General features: G+C 42.2%; 1 long non-coding RNA gene and 1 gene segment (V, D, J or C); both read left to right on the top strand.

Moving 5' to 3' along the window:
- The first annotated feature begins 28 nt into the window (after positions 1 to 28).
- LOC118938092 lies at positions 29 to 5,576 on the top strand. The segment is given in 4 exon segments: positions 29 to 44; positions 3,955 to 4,242; positions 4,409 to 4,560; positions 4,970 to 5,576. Coding segments are annotated over 4 exon segments (465 nt in total).
- A 3,267-nt stretch (positions 5,577 to 8,843) lies between these two features.
- Positions 8,844 to 9,916, top strand: LOC118938556. Its single transcript, XR_005035767.1, has 3 exons — positions 8,844 to 9,131; positions 9,357 to 9,418; positions 9,509 to 9,916. It is a non-coding gene; the product is annotated as an uncharacterized LOC118938556 (long non-coding RNA).
- The last annotated feature ends 8,985 nt before the right edge of the window (positions 9,917 to 18,901 follow it).

Genomic DNA, 18,901 nt, shown 5'->3' with positions numbered 1-18,901 from the left:
GATAAAAAGAGTCTGTGAATCCATCCTAATGGAGCTTTCTGAAGGTGAGTTTGTGAAAAAATATATTTTAAGATTTGGACTCAGGGAATTGTTTGAATATTATGGATATTATTGTAATATTAAACAGGAGATGTGTTTTAAACCGATGACAGATTTTTTTTTAATGTAAAATGCCCATATTCTTGTAATTTTAAAAATGTGTATATATATTGTATAACATGTTAATATTATCTAACGTTCGCAGGATATCCAGAGGCTACCGGACATAATTGATTGGGAAGCGACAGTTAGACGGGGATAGACGGGGATTCTCAGAAGCAAACTGCGCCTGGTCCTTTACGTAGCCCTTCAACATCCCACTATTTTCGGCGTTTGTCCCAAAAAATAAAATCCATAATAAAATTTATACATTTAAAAACAGAAAGTGTGCACCCTATTTTAAAAGCTGTTTTTGTGTTTACAGCGGACAGCCAACAAACAGGGATACATGCAGCATTAGGGACTCTGAACGTCTTCGGAAGAGCAGATGAAACAGATGCTATTCTACGTTTTTGTACTAACGGCCTTACCCGAACTCCAAAACACGATAATCGGGGAATCCTTCCTTCCTCAAGGAACTTTTTGAAGGGGAGTTGAATATCCAAGGTGATGTTTGTATATAGATATATATTATTTAAGAGCGATAGGTATTAATTCTAGGCATTTACATGTATGTTTTAAAAAATGAAGGCTATTTATACAATGAAACTTGTTTGTAACATGTTTGTAAACAATAGCTTCTGCCCTCTTAGGGTCTACTTAACCCGCTTATTGATTAGAAAGTATGATTAGAAACCAAGGCCAACTATATTCAATCTGTGATTAGAAACGATAATTAGAAGCTATGACAAAACTATGATAATAAACTATAAACAACTATGAAGACAGGGCTGTGTGTGCGTGAATGATGACCTATTATTTAAGTGTGGAATATATTCTCTCTCTCAGGCTATGAAAAAGACAAAAGATAGGACATTGACTCCTGAGTGTTGAACTTATGTCCACTCTACAGCAACCCTGGTTTTTATATGACCCTGAGGGTCATCTACGAACGTTGGAACATCTACAACTATTGAAGATGCAAAAAGGGGTTTTCAGAAATACATTTGGTTTGCAGATATGTATTATTATTAAAAAGAATATAACATTATCATAATCTTTAGTATTATTATGCTACATGTGAGACATAACCAGACATGTTAACATAGACAACTTACAAGAATGTGTTTACCAGGCTGTGATGAAAACACTTTTCTAATTCAAACATGCAAGGATATATATTTGATACAATTTCCCACTTTAAAACTGTTGCTGCAATATAACTTCTCATTGTGTACATTTCAAGCTTTCAACAACAATAAACCAACCATCTCAATAATGTTTCTCGGACTAACACACTGTTGAGTTTCCTATTTACTAAAGAACAACCACTAAGACAAAACACAAAAAGTTGTAATATAATTTGTATACATGTCATTCTATACGGAAAACAGGTACATTCTGAAAGATTATGATGTAGATGTGATTTTTAATTAATCTCTCAATTTAGGATAATAATGTTTATTTTAAACTTTACTTAAATTGTGTTATTTATCATGTCTCATACCAGGCTAATACACTACCAAGCCATGCAAACAGCTATGGAATTAACCCAGAACCGGTGTGTGTCTTTTTTGGATCAATAATTGATCAAGAATGCCCAATAGGCTTGATCTGATCCTCAACCCTATTGCGACAGAGTATAATGCACAGTCATATGCAAAACCATAAAACTCTGACAAGAAAACAATGAAAACCTTAGCAGGACTACATGCATTGCCATTATTTCAGTTAACATACAGCAATGGCTGAGTTGGGTACTTTTTCTTTGTACATGCACCGAGCCTCCAAGTGGCTGGAGCCATACAACATGCTCAATTAAAAAAGACCCATATAAAAAGTATGTGAAAAGATGGGGTCAAATGTAAGTTCTATGTTTTGTTTTTGTTACAACCAACAGGTCTTCCTAACATTTGACATAACTGGTAAGCCTTACGAGGGAGATTTAGAACCCTAAAAGTAATAGGGGGTAAGAAAGATCATAAAGGATCCAAAAGGTCATATTTCGGTTTAGGGGGTTATTAACTTTATGGAAAACAATATTCACACTATGTGGATTATAAACATGTACATACAGTGGGGAGAACAAGTATTTGATACACTGCCGATGTTGCAGGTCTTCCTACTTACAAAGCATGTAGAGGTCTGTAATTTGTATCATATGTACACTTCAACTGTGAGAGATGGAATCTAAAACAAAAATCCAGAAAATCACATTGTATGATTTTTAAGTAATTATTTAGCATTTTATTGCATGACATAAGTATTTGATACATCTGAAAAGCAGTACTTAATATTTGGTACAGAAACCTTTGTTTGCAATTACAGAGATCATACGTTTCCTGTAGTTCTTGACCAGGTTTGCACACACAGCAGCAAGGATTTTGGCCCACTCCTCCATACAGACCTTCTCCTGTTCCTTCAGGTTTCGTGGCTGTCGCTGGGAAATATGGACTTTCAGCTCCCTCCAAATATTTTCTATTGGGTTCAGGTCTGGAGACTGGATAGGCCACTCCAGGACCTTGAGATGCTTCTTACGGAGCCACTCCTTAGTTGCCCTGGCTGTGTGTTTCGGGTCGTTGTCATGCTGGAAGACCCAGCCACAACCCATCTTCAATGCTCTTACTGAGGGAAGGAGGTTGTTGGCCAAGATCTCGCGATACGACTGTAATGGCAGCTTTCCCACTCCCTTTCCTCCAAACGTAACGACGGTCATTATGGCCAAACTGTTCTATTTTTGTTTCACCAGACCAGAGGACATTTCTCCAAAACGTATGATCTTTCTCCCCATGTGCAGTTGCAAATCGGTGTCTGGCTTTTTTTATGGTGGTTTTGGAGTAGTGGCTTCTTCCTTGCTGAGCGGCCTTTCAGGTTATGTTGACATAGGACTCGTTTTACTGTGGATATGGATACTTTTGTACCTGTTTCCTCCAGCATCTTCACAAGGTCCTTTGCTGTTGTTCTGGGATTGATTTGCACTTTTCGCAGCAAAGTACATTCATCTCTAAGAGACAGAATGCGTCTCCTTCCTGAGCGGTATGATGGCTGCGTGGTCCCAAGGTATTTATACTTGCGTACTATTGTTTGTACAGATGAACATGGTATCTTCAGGCTTTTGGAAATTGTTCCCAAGGATGAACCAGACTTGTGGCGGTCTACAATTGTTTTTCTGAGGTCTTGGCTGATTATTTTGATTTTCCCATAATGTCAAGCAAAGAGGCACTGAGTTTGACGGTAGGCCTTGAAATTCATCCACAGGTACACGTCCAATTGACTCAAATGATGTCAGTTAGCCTATCAGAAGCTTCTAAAGCCATAACATCATTTTCTGGAATTTTCCAAGCTGTTTATCGGCACAGTCAACTTAGTGTATGTAAACGTCTGACCCACCAGAATTGTGATACAGTGAATTATAAGTGAAATAATCTGTCTGTAAACAATTGTTGGAAATATTACTTGTGTCATGCACAAAGTAGATGTCCGAACCAACTTGCCAAAACTATAGTTTGTTAACAAGAAATGTGTGGAGTGGTTGAAAAACAAGTTTGAATGACTCCAACCTAGTTTTCCCATGATCAAATACCATGACCCGAGTTCCTGTCCTGATCCAGCATCCATGCTCTACTCAGTTTCTCTCTCAGACTATGTCATTCAGCCCCCTCTCTCCCCTCCCAGACTATCAGTCATGCAGCCCCCCCCCCCCTCTATCCACCCAGTCTCTCTTCCAGACTATCAGTCATACAGCCCCCTCTCTCCCCAGTCTCATCCACTCCAGTCTCTCCTTCCATGACTCTCACTATCTCTCTCTCTCTCCAGGCTCAGTGACCCCCTCCGCACCAACAGCAACCCTGCTCCAGGGTCCCAGTGAACTCATCTGCTTAGTGCTTGGATTCAGCCCTTCAGACATCAACATCACCTGGCTGCTGGACAACGTCACAGAGCTGTGGAATAACAACACCAGCACCCCCTACAGGGCACCAGGAGGAATGTTCGGCATCAGGAGCCACCTGAGCCTGGCACACCAGGATTTGACACCGGGGGCTGTTTACACCTGCAGGGTGACCCACACCACCCAGACTCTGGCCCTGAACATATCCAAACCAGGTGTCTGTCTGCCTGTTCACTCAATTCTGATACAATAACATTTTCCTGGTGCTAGCCTGTTTCTAGCCTCTTTCATCATTGTAGTAGAGCATTACAGTTTGGAGTCCAGGCTAGCCTGTTTCTGCAACTTTTTCTCACTGACAATCTCCTCTTTCATTTTGAGTAGAGCTCCTTGAGGTGGAGGGTGTCTTCTTTGACGAGAACAGGTCTGATCCCATTCTGGCAGACACTGCAGAGGAGAACTGGAACATGGCCTGCATCTTCCTGGTCCTCTTCCTCATCTCCCTCCTCTACAGCTTCACAGTCACTCTGGTCAAGGTGAGAGGGAGGATATAACCACCTCACAGGTTTTCACTGCTTAGCTTTGAAGTGCAAGATATGTTTATGCGATTAGCGTAAAACAATAAATATAAGAATCCATTCTTATGTCCCAGTGTGTCTTTACTGCATTGATGACCTGTTGAAGCACCTGTTGAGTTTCAGACATCGAATGTCATCCCACACAGAGGGTATTCAGATTATCTTCATGTTCAATATAAATCTAATGGGTCTACCCCGAGGCTATATGTTGTTGTTTTTTTGTATTTTGTATGTCACTGCAACCTCATTATCACACGTACTCACATTTTATTGCTGGTTAAGCCACAGTTACATTTTGAATATAAAAAAGCATTACAAGGTTTTCACAGCTTATACTTACCTATGTTTTTCTTTTCTTTTTTTTCAGACAAAATGATGACTTCAGGACATTTCCTGATGACTTCAGGACACACTATATGATGGATCCCTCGGAGTTCAACTGGAAATGAAACCATTTATTTCAACCTTTTCTTATAAAATCACAACACGTTTCTTTAGAAAATTGCATAGATTTAATTACTTACGGTTTCCTGTAGCTGGTTTGATGACAGGGAAGTGTTCTTGTTTTTAATTCCCCACTAGGACAGACAATGTGGTGGTGCGCTTACTTGCTCTCATCTCTTGTTAATGCGTTAGAATTTTTGAGCAGAGATGATAAAAATGTATATTTAACCACTTCTAAATAAAATAAACAGGATTATCCTAAATTGAGAGATTAATTAAAAATCACATCTACATCATAATCTTTCAGAATGTACCTGTTTTCCATATAGAATGACATGTATACAAATTATATTACAACTTTTTGTGTTTTGTCTTAGTGGTTGTTCTTTAGTAAATAGGAAACTCAACAGTGTGTTAGTCCGAGAAACATTATTGAGATGGTTGGTTTATTGTTGTTGAAAGCTTGAAATGTACACATTGAGAAGTGATATTGCAGCAACAGTTTTAAAGTGGGAAATTGTATCAAATATATATCCTTGCATGTTTGAATTAGAAAAGTGTTTTCATCACAGCCTGGTAAACACATTCTTGTAAGTTGTCTATGTTAACATGTCTGGTTATGTCTCACATGTAGCATAATAATACTAAAGATTATGATAATGTTATATTCTTTTTAATAATAATACATATCTGCAAACCAAATGTATTTCTGAAAACCCCTTTTTGCATCTTCAATAGTTGTAGATGTTCCAACGTTCGTAGATGACCCTCAGGGTCATATAAAAACCAGGGTTGCTGTAGAGTGGACATAAGTTCAACACTCAGGAGTCAATGTCCTATCTTTTGTCTTTTTCATAGCCTGAGAGAGAGAATATATTCCACACTTAAATAATAGGTCATCATTCACGCACACACAGCCCTGTCTTCATAGTTGTTTATAGTTTATTATCATAGTTTTGTCATAGCTTCTAATTATCGTTTCTAATCACAGATTGAATATAGTTGGCCTTGGTTTCTAATCATACTTTCTAATCAATAAGCGGGTTAAGTAGACCCTAAGAGGGCAGAAGCTATTGTTTACAAACAGTATGAATAAAAACAGTTTCATTGTATAAATAGCCTTCATTTTTTAAAACATACATGTAAATGCCTAGAATTAATACCTATCGCTCTTAAATAATATATATCTATATACAAACATCACCTTGGATATTCAACTCCCCTTCAAAAAGTTCCTTGAGGAAGGAAGGATTCCCCGATTATCGTGTTTTGGAGTTCGGGTAAGGCCGTTAGTACAAAAACGTAGAATAGCATCTGTTTCATCTGCTCTTCCGAAGACGTTCAGAGTCCCTAATGCTGCATGTATCCCTGTTTGTTGGCTGTCCGCTGTAAACACAAAAACAGCTTTTAAAATAGGGTGCACACTTTCTGTTTTTAATGTATACATTTTATTATGGATTTTATTTTTTGGGACAAACGCCGAAAATAGTGGGATGTTGAAGGGCTACGTAAAGGACCAGGCGCAGTTTGCTTCTGAGAATCCCCGTCTATCCCCGTCTAACTGTCGCTTCCCAATCAATTATGTCCGGTAGCCTCTGGATATCCTGCGAACGTTAGATAATATTAACATGTTATACGATATATATGCACATTTTTAAAATTACAAGAATATGGGCATTTTACATTAAAAAGAAATCAGTCATCGGTTTAAAACACAACTCCTGTTTAATATTACAATAATATCCATAATATTCAAACAATTCCCCGAGTCCAAATCTTAAAATATATTTTTTCACGAACTCACCTTCAGAAAGCTCCATTAGGATGGATTTCCTGCATCCTCAGGGTTAGCACCTTGGGGGGTGTCCGATGTAAATTTAAAGACCGGGGTGGGGGCACGGGCGCTGATTAGAAATATCAATGTTTGACCCCGGGGGTCGGTCTAGACATACTGTATTCTTTCTGGGGTGTTTGACTTTTTACCCCCCCACATCCTCTGGGGTGTTTGACTTTTTACCCCCCCACATCCTCTGGGGTGTTTGACTTTTTACCCCCCCACATCCTCTGGAGTGTTTGACTTTTTACCCCCCACATCCTCTGGGGTGTTTGACTTTTTACCCCCCCACATCCTCTGGAGTGTTTGACTTTTCACCCCCCCACATCCTCTGGAGTGTTTGACTTTTTACCCCCCACATCCTCTGGGGTGTTTGACTTTTTACCCCCCCACATCCTCTGGGGTGTTTGACTTTTTATCCCCCACATCCTCTGGGGTGTTTGACTTTTACCCCCCCACATCCTCTGGGGTGTTTGACTTTTTACCCCCCAACATCCTCTTGGTGTTTGACTTTTTACCCCCCCACATCCTCTGGGGTGTTTGACTTTTACCCCCCCCACATCCTCTGGGGTGTTTGACTTTTACCCCCCCACATCCTCTGGGGTGTTTGACTTTTCACCCCCCAACATCCTCTTGGTGTTTGACTTTTACCCCCCAACATCCTCTTGGTGTTTGACTTTTTACCCCCCCACATCCTCTGGGGTGTTTGACTTTTTGGCTTCAATGCCATACAACACTCCTTCCGTGGCCTCCAACTGCTCTTAAACGCTAGTAAAACCAAATGCATGCTTTTCAACCGTTCGCTGCCTGCACCCGCACGCCTGACTAGCATCACCACCCTGGATGGTTCCGACCTTGAATATGTGGACATCTATAAGTACCTAGGTGTCTGGCTAGACTGTAAACTCTCCTTCCAGACTCATATCAAACATCTCCAATCGAAAATCAAATCTAGAGTCGGCTTTCTATTCCGCAACAAAGCCTCCTTCACTCACGCCGCCAAACTTACCCTAGTAAAACTGACTAACCTACCGATCCTCGACTTCGGCGATGTCATCTACAAAATTGCTTCCAACACTCTACTCAGCAATCTGGATGCAGTTTATCACAGTGCCATCCGTTTTGTCACTAAAGCACCTTATACCACCCACCACTGCGAACTGACTTTTTAATTGTTTACTCCATGTGTAACTCTGTGTTGTCTGTTCACACTGCTATGCTTTATCTTCGCCAGGTCGCAGTTGCAAATGAGAACTTGTTCTCAACTAGCCTACCTGGTTAAATAAAGGTGAAATACATTTTTTTTAATTTTTTTTTTACCCCCCACACCTCTGGGGTGTTTGACTTTTTACCCCCCACATCCTCTGGGGTGTTTGACATTTTACCCCCCACACCTCTGGGGTGTTTGACTTTTTAGCCCCCACATCCTCTGGGGTGAGAAATTTTGATTTGAAAGACCTATGTGTTAATGAATCGAAAGTGCCCATTTTAAGAGACGCGTCACACACTTTCTGATAGGGGGGTAGGCAGATATCTGGACATAAAGTATGCATGCTGGTGCAAGCCTTGAATTCAAACGATCCCTACAGAGACACACACCCCAATACCCCTTTTGTTTTTGAAACACACACTCCCCCTGTCCCGGCACACGCACACACATTTTGTATGCATGTATTGCCTTTTTGATTTCCTGCATCCTCAGGGTTAGCACCTTGGGGGGTGTCCGCACACGCACATGGCTTTTCAGTCTTTTTCTTCGCGACAGACTGGGGTGATAGATGGAAAGGACATATTTCTATCGTTAAAAGGTGAGATATTGGGCCTCCCGGGTGGCGCAGTTGTTAAGGGCGCTGCAGCGCCAGCTGTGCCATCAGAGTTCCTGGATTCGCGCCCAGGCTCTGTCGTAACCAGCCGCGACCGGGAGGTCCGTGGGGCGACGCACAATTGGCCTAGCGTTGCCCGGGTTAGGGGGCGCTTGGTCGGTAGGGGTGTCCTTGTCTCATCGCGCACCAGCGACTCCTGTGGCGGGCTGGGCGCAGTGTGCGCTAACCAAGGTGGCCAGGTGCACGGTGTTTCCTCAGGCGCATTGGTTCGGCTGGCTTCCGCGTGCTGTGTTAAGAAGCAGTGCGGCTTGGTTGGGTTGTGTATCGGAGGACGCATGACTTTCAAACTTTGTAGCGATGAGACAAGATAGTAGCCACTACAACAACACCACGAAACTGGGGAGAAAAAGGGGTAAAAAAAAAACAAGGTGAGATACTGTTCTAAATTCCTTTTATTAATTCCAAAATATTTAGTACAAACTTTAAGACATGTTAGAATTAATGACCCAATCTTGGGTGTTTTATGTAAAAACATTGGCAGCCTACAGTTGTACATCATTACAACACCCCCAGTACTAAACTTGAATAACCTTTAATGTTTATAACATACCGTTGTAGGAAAGACTATAAAATAATACATCGTTTTTTTTAAGACATTGCATTTCTCCACGACAGACCGGGCGAGAGAAAACAAGAGATCCCCTTTCGTTAAAGGGTGAGATACCATTTATTTAATTCAAAATATTAAGTACATACAGTTTAAAGCATGTCATAATTAAACCTTTTTACTATTCCTTTCTTACAGATATAGGGCCTGGTTAGCCCTGACCTGCATCCGTTTCCAATTCCCCTACGCCATGACATTCTTGCACGCTCCATCAAAGCTCCGTAAATTTTCCCTCCATGGGTAGATAATCTGTCCGGCATGTAGGTCCTAATTAATAAGATGGGTAGAAAATTAATCTGTTTAAGTCATAAGTAAAGTCCTTTCATAAAGAGGCTGTCATGATTGACTGTGACACATATTTAACACGTATTGCTTGTTAACAAAGACTACTGTTGTACATTGAATATCCACTAGCAGATTGTTGTTGGATCTCCACTATATCTGTCATGTTACTGTGGTCTTTTTAAAAGTCAATAAACATGTGTGTAGATTATACACTTTTGACCCCCCCCCCCCCCGGAGTACATGCAACGAACATCCATAGGCTGGAGCCACCTGGAGCTCGGCACATGTACATATAAAGACAACTCAATAGGAAACTCAACAGTGTGTTGGGCCGAGAAACATTATTTAGATGGCTGTTTTATTGTTGTTGAAAGCTTGAAATGTACACAATGCGAAGAGACCTTGTTTCTAACACCCCAGGCAGAGACATACACACACAATCACCCTCCCAGACATTCCTGCTTCATAGATAACAACCATAAGGGCAATAAAATAGGGGGTGTGGGGCCCTTCTCTTTCAAATGTTCAAACACAGACCCCCCAGTTCAACCAGGTCCCTACACATCAATCATCATGACAACTTCAAAGGAATAAATACAATATATGCATAAATTAGCACACCCTGTAAGGCGTGCAGGAACAGGATGTCCTGACCGGATGCCCAAATATGGGCATTCCCTAGAGCACGTGATCACATACATAATTTCACGCTCCCTCTAAGGCGTGAGAACAGGAACCGGATGTCCTGACCGGATGCCCAAATATGGGCGTGCACACGTCACCCTGACATAGGGTCATAAATCATAGGTTTGACGGGTGCCGTCTACTTTATTCTTTCTAACCTGATACCTCTGGGGACTCATTCTTCTGGTGTTTCTGTTCGTCCTCCCAATGGCACATGTTCAAAAAAACAACGCTGCCTGTTAAATCAAAATAACAAATACAATTAGAATTACAACCCTTGATCACTCCATCTTAACTTTATTGTATCACACAAGGTAATTCAATAAATAGTCAAATAGACTAGAGACAGGTGTCCCTCAATCAGGGCCAGCACTCGCTCTCTGTCCTTCTCGTGGTTCAAATCACATAGGACTATTGCTAAATGATAAACTTCTTCTAATTATTAGTGTTTACATAGCCCATTTCAATCTCAACCAATGTCTCTAGTCTTTTTAGTGAGGGTGATCAGTCCTCTCCAGAAAGTCAAAAATGATTTAACGATATTTCAAAAATGTCAAACATTTTGTGTATCAGGTTTACATTGGGTTTTAAATGACAGAATTTGCATGTGTGCAACCAAAACTCAGACAATAGACACTTCAGAACATTTCATTTGTGTGCCCTTTAAGGTGCATCATTTCTAACCTGTGAAAAACCCACTCAAACCAAAATAAAAGACCCCAAACAATAAATCCGTTTTTTACACTATTAAAAAACATTCATAACAGGTAAAAACGAACAAAATGGCCAAGCCTTACTTAACTTGGGCCTCCTTCAACAGCCAACTTCAGGAACCTTTATACTGTACTAACTCCCAAGGCACCCGTGTCACGATCGTCGTATGGAATGGACCAAGGTGCAGCATGGTGAGCATACATTTCAGCGCACTGAAATAAACAATACACTGTGGCAGAGTAGTGCAGCATCTGGCTAGAGGATAGTTATGATGATGATGGTGGAGCCGACAACAAAGTTGAAAATGATTTAGTTACTGTACACTTTGGAAAAATAGTTCCAAAATGGTTCTTTGCGGAGGGATAGGGTTCTACCAAGAACCATTTTGATCAGAACAACTGTTTTTTGGAAGACAATTGTTTGTAAAGTAAAGAGTTCTACCTAGAATTTAACATCCCAATAACTGTTTTTGTAACAAAGGGTTCTTTGATGATTATTTGGAAGACATGAAGGGTTCTACATGGAAACATATAATATTTCCCAGCTCGCTCTATTGCAGGGAGATGCCAGAATTAGTTGTTTTAATGTGATATCTGTGTTTTTGCATGTACACTGAACAAAAATATAAAAGCAACATGCAACAATTTCAAAGATTTTACTGAGTTACAGTACATATAAGGACATCACTCAAATAAAATAAATGCATTATGCCTTAATCTATGCATTTCACATAACTGGGAATACAGATATGCATGCATCTGTTGGTCACAAATACCTTTAAAAAAAGGTAGGGGATTGGATCAGAAAACCAGTCAATATCTGTTGCAAGGACCATTTAACTCATGCAACGCGACACATGTCCATCGCATAAAGTTGATCAGGCTGTTGATTGTGGCCTGTGGAATGTTGTCCCACTCCTCTTCAATGGCTGTGCCGAAGTTTATGGATATTGGCGGGAAATGGAACATACTTTAGTACAAGTTGATCTCGAGCATCCAAAACATGCTCAATGGTTGACATGTATGAGTATTGTGACATTTGACCCCGCGTTATCACGCTGAAACATGAGATGATGGCACCGGATGAATGGCACTACAATGGGCCTCAGGATCTCATCACAGTATCTCTGTGCATTCAAATTGCCATTGATAAAATGCAATTGTGTTCGTCGTCTGTAGCTTATGCCTGCCCATACCATAACCTCACCGCCTCCATGAGGCACTCCGTTCACAACGTTGACATCAGCAAACCACTCGCCCACACGGCACCATACACACTGTCTGCCATCTGCCCAGTATAGCTGAAACCGGGATTCATCCGTGAAGAGAACACTTCTCCAGTGTGCCTGTGGCCATCGAAGGTGAGCATTTTCCCATTGAAGTCAGTTACGATGCCGAACTGCAGTCAGGTCAAGACCCTGGTGAGGATGACGAGCACGCAAATGAGCTTCCCTGAGACTGTTTGAGACAATTCTTCTATTGTGTAAAACCACAGTTTCATCAGTTGTCCAAATGGCTGGTCACGGACAATCCCGCAGGTGAAGAAGCCGGATGTGTACTGTAGTGTCACAACAGCCTTTGCTTTGTTGGTCATTGTAAATGTTACTTGTTTTCCTGAGAGGAATCTCTCCCACCATTTCCTGAGTACTTTTTTGCACTTTGGGTTCGCCCTGTGCCTATTTGATATATGATGCTTAAATAAATTCAGAAGTTCTAAACTTTTGACTGCTTCCTGCCTACTCCTATCTACACCAGTGACATGTAGGTCCTGGGATGGCATGATTACACATGAGGCCGGTTGGGTGTACTGCCAAATTCTCTAAAATTACGTTGGAGGCTGTTTATGGTAGATAAAGGAACATTCAATTTTCTGGCAACAGCTCTGGTGGACATTCCTGTAGTCAGCAGGTCAATTGCACACTCCCTCAAAACTTGAGACATCTGTGGCCTTTTATTGTGTGACAAAACTGCACGTTTTAGAGTGACCTTTTGTTGTCCGCAGCACAAGGTGCACCTGTGTAATGATCATGCTATTTAATCAGTTTATTGGTATGCCACACCTGTTAGGTGGATGGAATATCTTGACAGGGGAGAAATGCCCACTAAGAGGGATGTAAACAAATTTGTGCTCAGAATTTGAGAGAAAATATGCTTTTTTTTTTGTGAGTATGGAATATTTCGAGGATCTTATATTTCAGTTTATGAAACAATGGACCAACACTTTAAATGTTGCGTTTATTTTTTCAGTATACATTGATTGGTTGATATATTTTTATGTTACACAATAATAAATAACCCTTCCCTACCCTAGCAATCATTCTAAATGCAGGCTGCAGGTGATTAACAATTTCACTTGTTGGACATCCTAACTCTGGCTGGATTCCAATAGGAATTACACATCAATTTTCAAGCCAGTATAATGTGACTTGCAGGCCTGATGTGGCCTGTAAACCAGGTGATTCCTAACACCACTGTGTTTGGGTATAGCGCTTAAACAAAGGCCTTCTGATATGTTTTTTTATTTTTTAAAATTTTATTTTACCTTTGTTTAACCAGGTAGGCAAGTTGAGAACAAGTTCTCATTTACAATTGCGAACTGGCCAAGATAAAGCAAAGCAGTTCGACACATACAACAACACAAAGTTACACATGGAGTAAAACAAACATACAGTCAATAATACAGTAGAAATATAAGTCTATATACAATGGGAGCTAATTAGGTGAGATAAGGGAGGTAAAGGGAAAAAAAGGCCATGGTGGCGAAGTAAATACAATATAGCAAGAAAAACACTGGAATAGTAGATTTGCAGTGGAAGAATGTGCAAGGTAGAGATAGAAATAATGGGGTGCAAAGGAGCAAAATAAATAAATAAATAAATAAATACAGTAGGGGGAGAGGTAGTTGGCTAAATTATAGATGGGCTATGTACAGGTGCAGTATTCTGTGAGCTGCTCTGACAGCTGGTGAGTGAAGCTAGTGAGGGAGATAAGTGTTTCCAGTTTCAGAGATTTTTGTAGTTCGTTCCAGTCATTGGCAGCAGAGAACTGGAAGGAGAGACGGCCAAAGGAAGAATTGGTTTTGGGGGTGACCAGAGAGATATACCTGCTGGAGCGCCTGCTACAGGTGGGTGCTGCTATGGTGACCAGCGAGCTGAGATAAGGGGGGACTTTACCTAGCAGGGTCTTGTAGATGACCGGGAGACAGCGGGTTTGGCGACGAGTATGAAGCGAGGGCCAGCCAACTAGTGCTTACAGGTCGCAGTGGTGGGTAGTATATGGGGCTTTGGTGACAAAACGGATGGCACTGTGATAGACTGCATCCAATTTATTGAGTAGGGTATTGGAGGCTATTTTGTAAATGACATCGCCAAAGTCGAGGATCGGAAGGACGGTCAGTTTTACAAGGGTATGTTTGGCAGCATGAGTGAAGGATGCTTTGTTGCGAAATAGGAAGCCAATTCTAAATTTAACTTTAGATTGGAGATGTTTTATGTGAGTCTGGAAGGAGAGTTTACAGTCTAACCAGACACCTAGGTATGTGTAGTTGTCCACATATTCTAAGTCAGAACCGTCCAGAGTAGTGATGTTGGACAGGCAGGCAGGTGCAGGCAGCGATCAGTTGAAGAGCATGCATTTAGTTTTACTTGTATTTAAGAGCAATTGGAGGCCACGGAAGGAGAGTTGTATGGCATTGAAGCTCGCCTGGAGGGTTGTTAATACAGTGTCCAAAGAAGGGCCAGAAGTATACAGAATGGTGTCGTCTGCATAGAGGTGGATCAGAGACTCACCAGCAGCAAGAGAGACATCATTGATGTATACAGAGAAGAGAGTCGGTCCAACAATTGAACCCTGTGGCACCCCCATAGAGACTGCCAGAGGCCTGGACAACAGGCCCTCCGATTTGACACACTGAACTCTATCAGAGAAGTAGTTGGTGAACCAGGTGAGGCAATCATTTGAGAAACCAAGGCTATCGAGTCTGCCGATGAGGATGTGATGATTGACAGAGTCGAAAGCCTTGGCCAGGTCAATGAATACGGCTGCACAGTATTGTTTCTTATCGATGGCGGTTAAGATATCGTTTAGGACCTTGACCGTGGCTGAGGTACACCCATGACCAGCTCTGAAACCAGATTGCATAGCGGAGAAGGTATGGTGGGATTCAAAATGGTCGGTAATCTGTTTGTTGACTTGGCTTTCGAAGACCTTAGAAAGGCAGGGTAGGATAGATATAGGTCTGTAGCAGTTTGGGTCAAGAGTATCCCCCCCCCTTTGAAGAGGGGGATGACTGCAGCTGCTTTCCAATCTTTGGGAATCTCAGATGACACGAGAGGTTGTACAGGCTAGTAATAGCGGTGGCAACAATTTTGGCAGATCATTTTAGAAAGAAAGGGTCCAGATTGTCTAGCCCGGCTGATTTGTAGGGGTCCAGATTTTGCAGCTCTTTCAGAACATCAGCTAACTGGATTTGGGAGAAGGAGAAGCTGGGAAGGCTTGGGCGAGTTGCTGTGGGGGGTGCAGTGCTGTTGCCCGGGGTAGGGGTAGCCAGGTGGAAAGCATGGCCAGCCGTAGAAAAATGCTTATTGAAATTCTCAATTATAGTGGATTTATCGGTGGTGACAGTGTTTCCTATCTTCAGTGCAGTGGGCAGCTAGGAGGAGGTGTCCCAGAACTTTTTTGAGTTTGTGTCGCAGGAAGCAAATTTCTGCTTGAAAAAGCTAGCCTTGGCTTTTCTAACTGCCTCTGTATATTGGTTTCTAGCTTCCCTGAAAAGTTGCATATCACGGGGGCTGCTAATGCAGAACACCATAGGATGTTTTTGTGTTGGTTAAGGGCAGTCAGGTCTGGAGAGAACCAAGGGCTATATCTGTTCCTGGTTCTAAATTTCTTGAATGGGGCATGCTTATTTAAGATGGTGAGGAAGGCATTTAAAAAAAATAACCAGGCATCCTCTACTGACGGAATGAGATCAATATCCTTCCAGGATACCCTGGCCAGGTCGATTAGAAAGGCCTGTTTGCTGAAGTGTTTCAGGGAGCGTTTGATAGTGATGAGTGGATGTTGTCTGACCGCTGACTGATTACGGATGCAGGCAATGAGGCAGTGATCATGAGTGCAGGCAATGAGGCAGTGATTTGTGTGAGATTGAGGGCATCAAGCTTAGATTGTAGGATGGCTGGGGTGTTAAGCATGTTCCAGTTTAGGTCGCCTAGCAGCACGAGGTCTGAAGATAGATGGGGCGCAATCAGTTCACATATGGTGTCCAGAGCACAGCTGGGGGCAGAGGGTGGTCTAAAGCAAACGGCAACGGCAAGAGACTTGTTTTTAGAGAGGTGGATTTTTAAAAGTAGAAGTTCAAATTGTTTGGTTACAGACCTAGATAGTAGGACATAACTTTGCAGGCTATCTTTGCAGTATATTGCAATTCCCTCCCCCTTTGGCCGTTCTATCTTGTCTGAAAATGTTGTAGTTAGGGATGAAGATTTCAGAATTTTTGGTGGTCTTCCTAAGCCAGGATTCAGACACAGCTAGAACATCCGGGTTGGCAGAGTGTGCTAAAGCAGTGAATAAAACAAACTTTGGGAGGAGGCTTCTAATGTTATTATGCATGAAACCAAGGCTATTACGGTTACAGAAGTCATCAAAAGAGAGTGCCTGGGGAATAGGAGTGGAGCTATGCACTGCAGGGCCTGGATTCACCTCTACATCCCCAGAGGAACAGTGGAGGAGCAGGATAAGGGTATGGCTAAAAGCTATGAGAATTGGTCATCTAGAACATCTGGAACAGAGAGTAAAAGGAGATTTCTGGGGGCGATAAAATAGCTTCAAGGTATAATGTACAGACAAAGGTATGGTATGATGTGAATACAGTGGAGGTAAGCTGGATAACTCCCCCGGGCAGATAAAGTTGGTAGTCCAGTTGTGAAGGTCTGGTGGGGCTCCGCATTGCCAGTAAAACGGGTCCGGATAGGTGATTGTAGCCCAGGAGTGGCTGATGGAACTCTTCAGCTGGCTAGCTCCGGAATAATTGATGTTTGCTCCGGGATCGACGTAAGCCAATAGTCACACGGATAGCAGCTAGCTAGCTGCGAGATCCAGGTGTAAATGTCCAGAGCTTGCGGTTGAAATCCGAGGATATGGAGAGAAAAATAGGTCTGGTATGTTCTGGTCTGAGTCGCGTTGTACAAAACTGCCGATAGCTTTTCGAGCTAAAGGATAGCTGATGACCACAAACCGTGGTTAGCTGAATACTAACGTTAGCCAGTAAACTGGCTAGCTTCTGGATAGCTTCTGGCTAGCTAGGCGGGTTGCAGGAGAGTGTTTTGAAGTTTGAAAAGAGAATATATAAAAGATATGCGAAGAAAGGTGTAAATATATATATACACGGGACACGACAAGACGAGGACAAAGGACGTCTGACTGCTATGCCATCTTGGGTAATAAATATATATGTAATATATTGTCATAAATAATTATAATTTAAAGGCTAATAAGGCTGTTGGAACTGTTCATAGAGTGTTCTAGGAAGAACCCTCCCAAAGATAAGTGTTCTCGGGTAGAATCCTTCATAGACAGTTCTAGAAAGAACCTTTAGATGATAGAATTGCTCTTGTTAGAACCCTTCAAAGAGTTCTAGGCAGATCCATTCATAGAGGGTTCTAGGTAGAACCATATTCAGGGGGTTCTTTGAAGAAACCTACATAAAGGGTTGTATATTGAACCCTCTACAAAGGGTTCTATCCATCACTGAAAAAGGGGTACCCTATGGCAGGGGTGTCAAACTCTGTATGGTTCTACTTAGCACCTTTTTTCCAAGAGTGTAGGTGGTAATTATTACGGTCATCACTGTGCTTACCAATGAGATGCTGATGTGGTCGATTATAACAAGCCTTATTATACAGCTAAATGGCTGTCATTTCTCTGTGCCCTATTGAGTGAGGATGTTCACTGGTTATTTCTCCATGGTTGGTGATGGAGACTGGGGAGAGGGTCAGATGGAGAAAGAGGTGGTCAGACAGGGAGATGCTGCTAGATGGACAGCCTGCTGGGCATTGTGCCCTCCTCTCCCCTGTCGCCAGCCCCTTGGCACGTCAGTTGGCAACATGCTGTGACTCCGTCCCGGCAACAGTGTCACAGCGTTGGTCTTCAGCCACGGCGGTCTGAGCCAATCAGAGCACTTACGATGCCAGATTACACGAGAGCCAGCCAATTGGGAGGCTGGGTGAACTCAGTCTCTTCCCTCCCAGATGTGAATTCCTTCAAACCCTCCAGACATACACACACACACACTCACAGATATTCTTGCTGACATATGCAGACATTTTGAGAATAACTGTCTCTTCCTCTGTATTCGTGGGGACCTTCCCTGAATGCAGCCAGCTAATATTTTCAGTTGTTTTCCGAACTGTGAGCATCTGCATACAGACCAGTGACCACTGCCACACATGACTGGCCTTTCACATGGGAAATGTACCAGCCCACAGTCAGATGCACCCCAGTCTTGTGGCGTCCTCTAGTGGGCAACAATGGTGTTACAGTGATGAAACAAGGTGCATGACAGCAAACGGGGGAAATAAGATATTGTATTTAATTAACACAAGCTGTCTCTGATCTGGTTGTGCGTGTGTGTGTTGGGGGGCTCACCTAAGCCAGGGGAGGCTGATCTACAAATACTATTCCCTGCCAAATAATAGGCTTTGTGTGATTAAGATTCACAGAGATATGCCTCCCCTGGCTAAGGTGAATCCCCCCCACCAAATACACACCGCACAACAAGACTGTGATTGATTGATTGGAGAAAGCTTGTATCAATGAAATAACTTTTCCTAGGGTTTTCTACCAGCAGCAA

The sequence above is a fragment of the Oncorhynchus mykiss genome, chromosome 13, assembly GCF_013265735.2.
Source record: "Oncorhynchus mykiss isolate Arlee chromosome 13, USDA_OmykA_1.1, whole genome shotgun sequence".
Lineage (NCBI taxonomy): Eukaryota > Metazoa > Chordata > Actinopteri > Salmoniformes > Salmonidae > Oncorhynchus > Oncorhynchus mykiss.
Note: the sequence above shows the minus strand (reverse complement) of the source record. Positions and strands in the feature narration are given on the sequence as shown.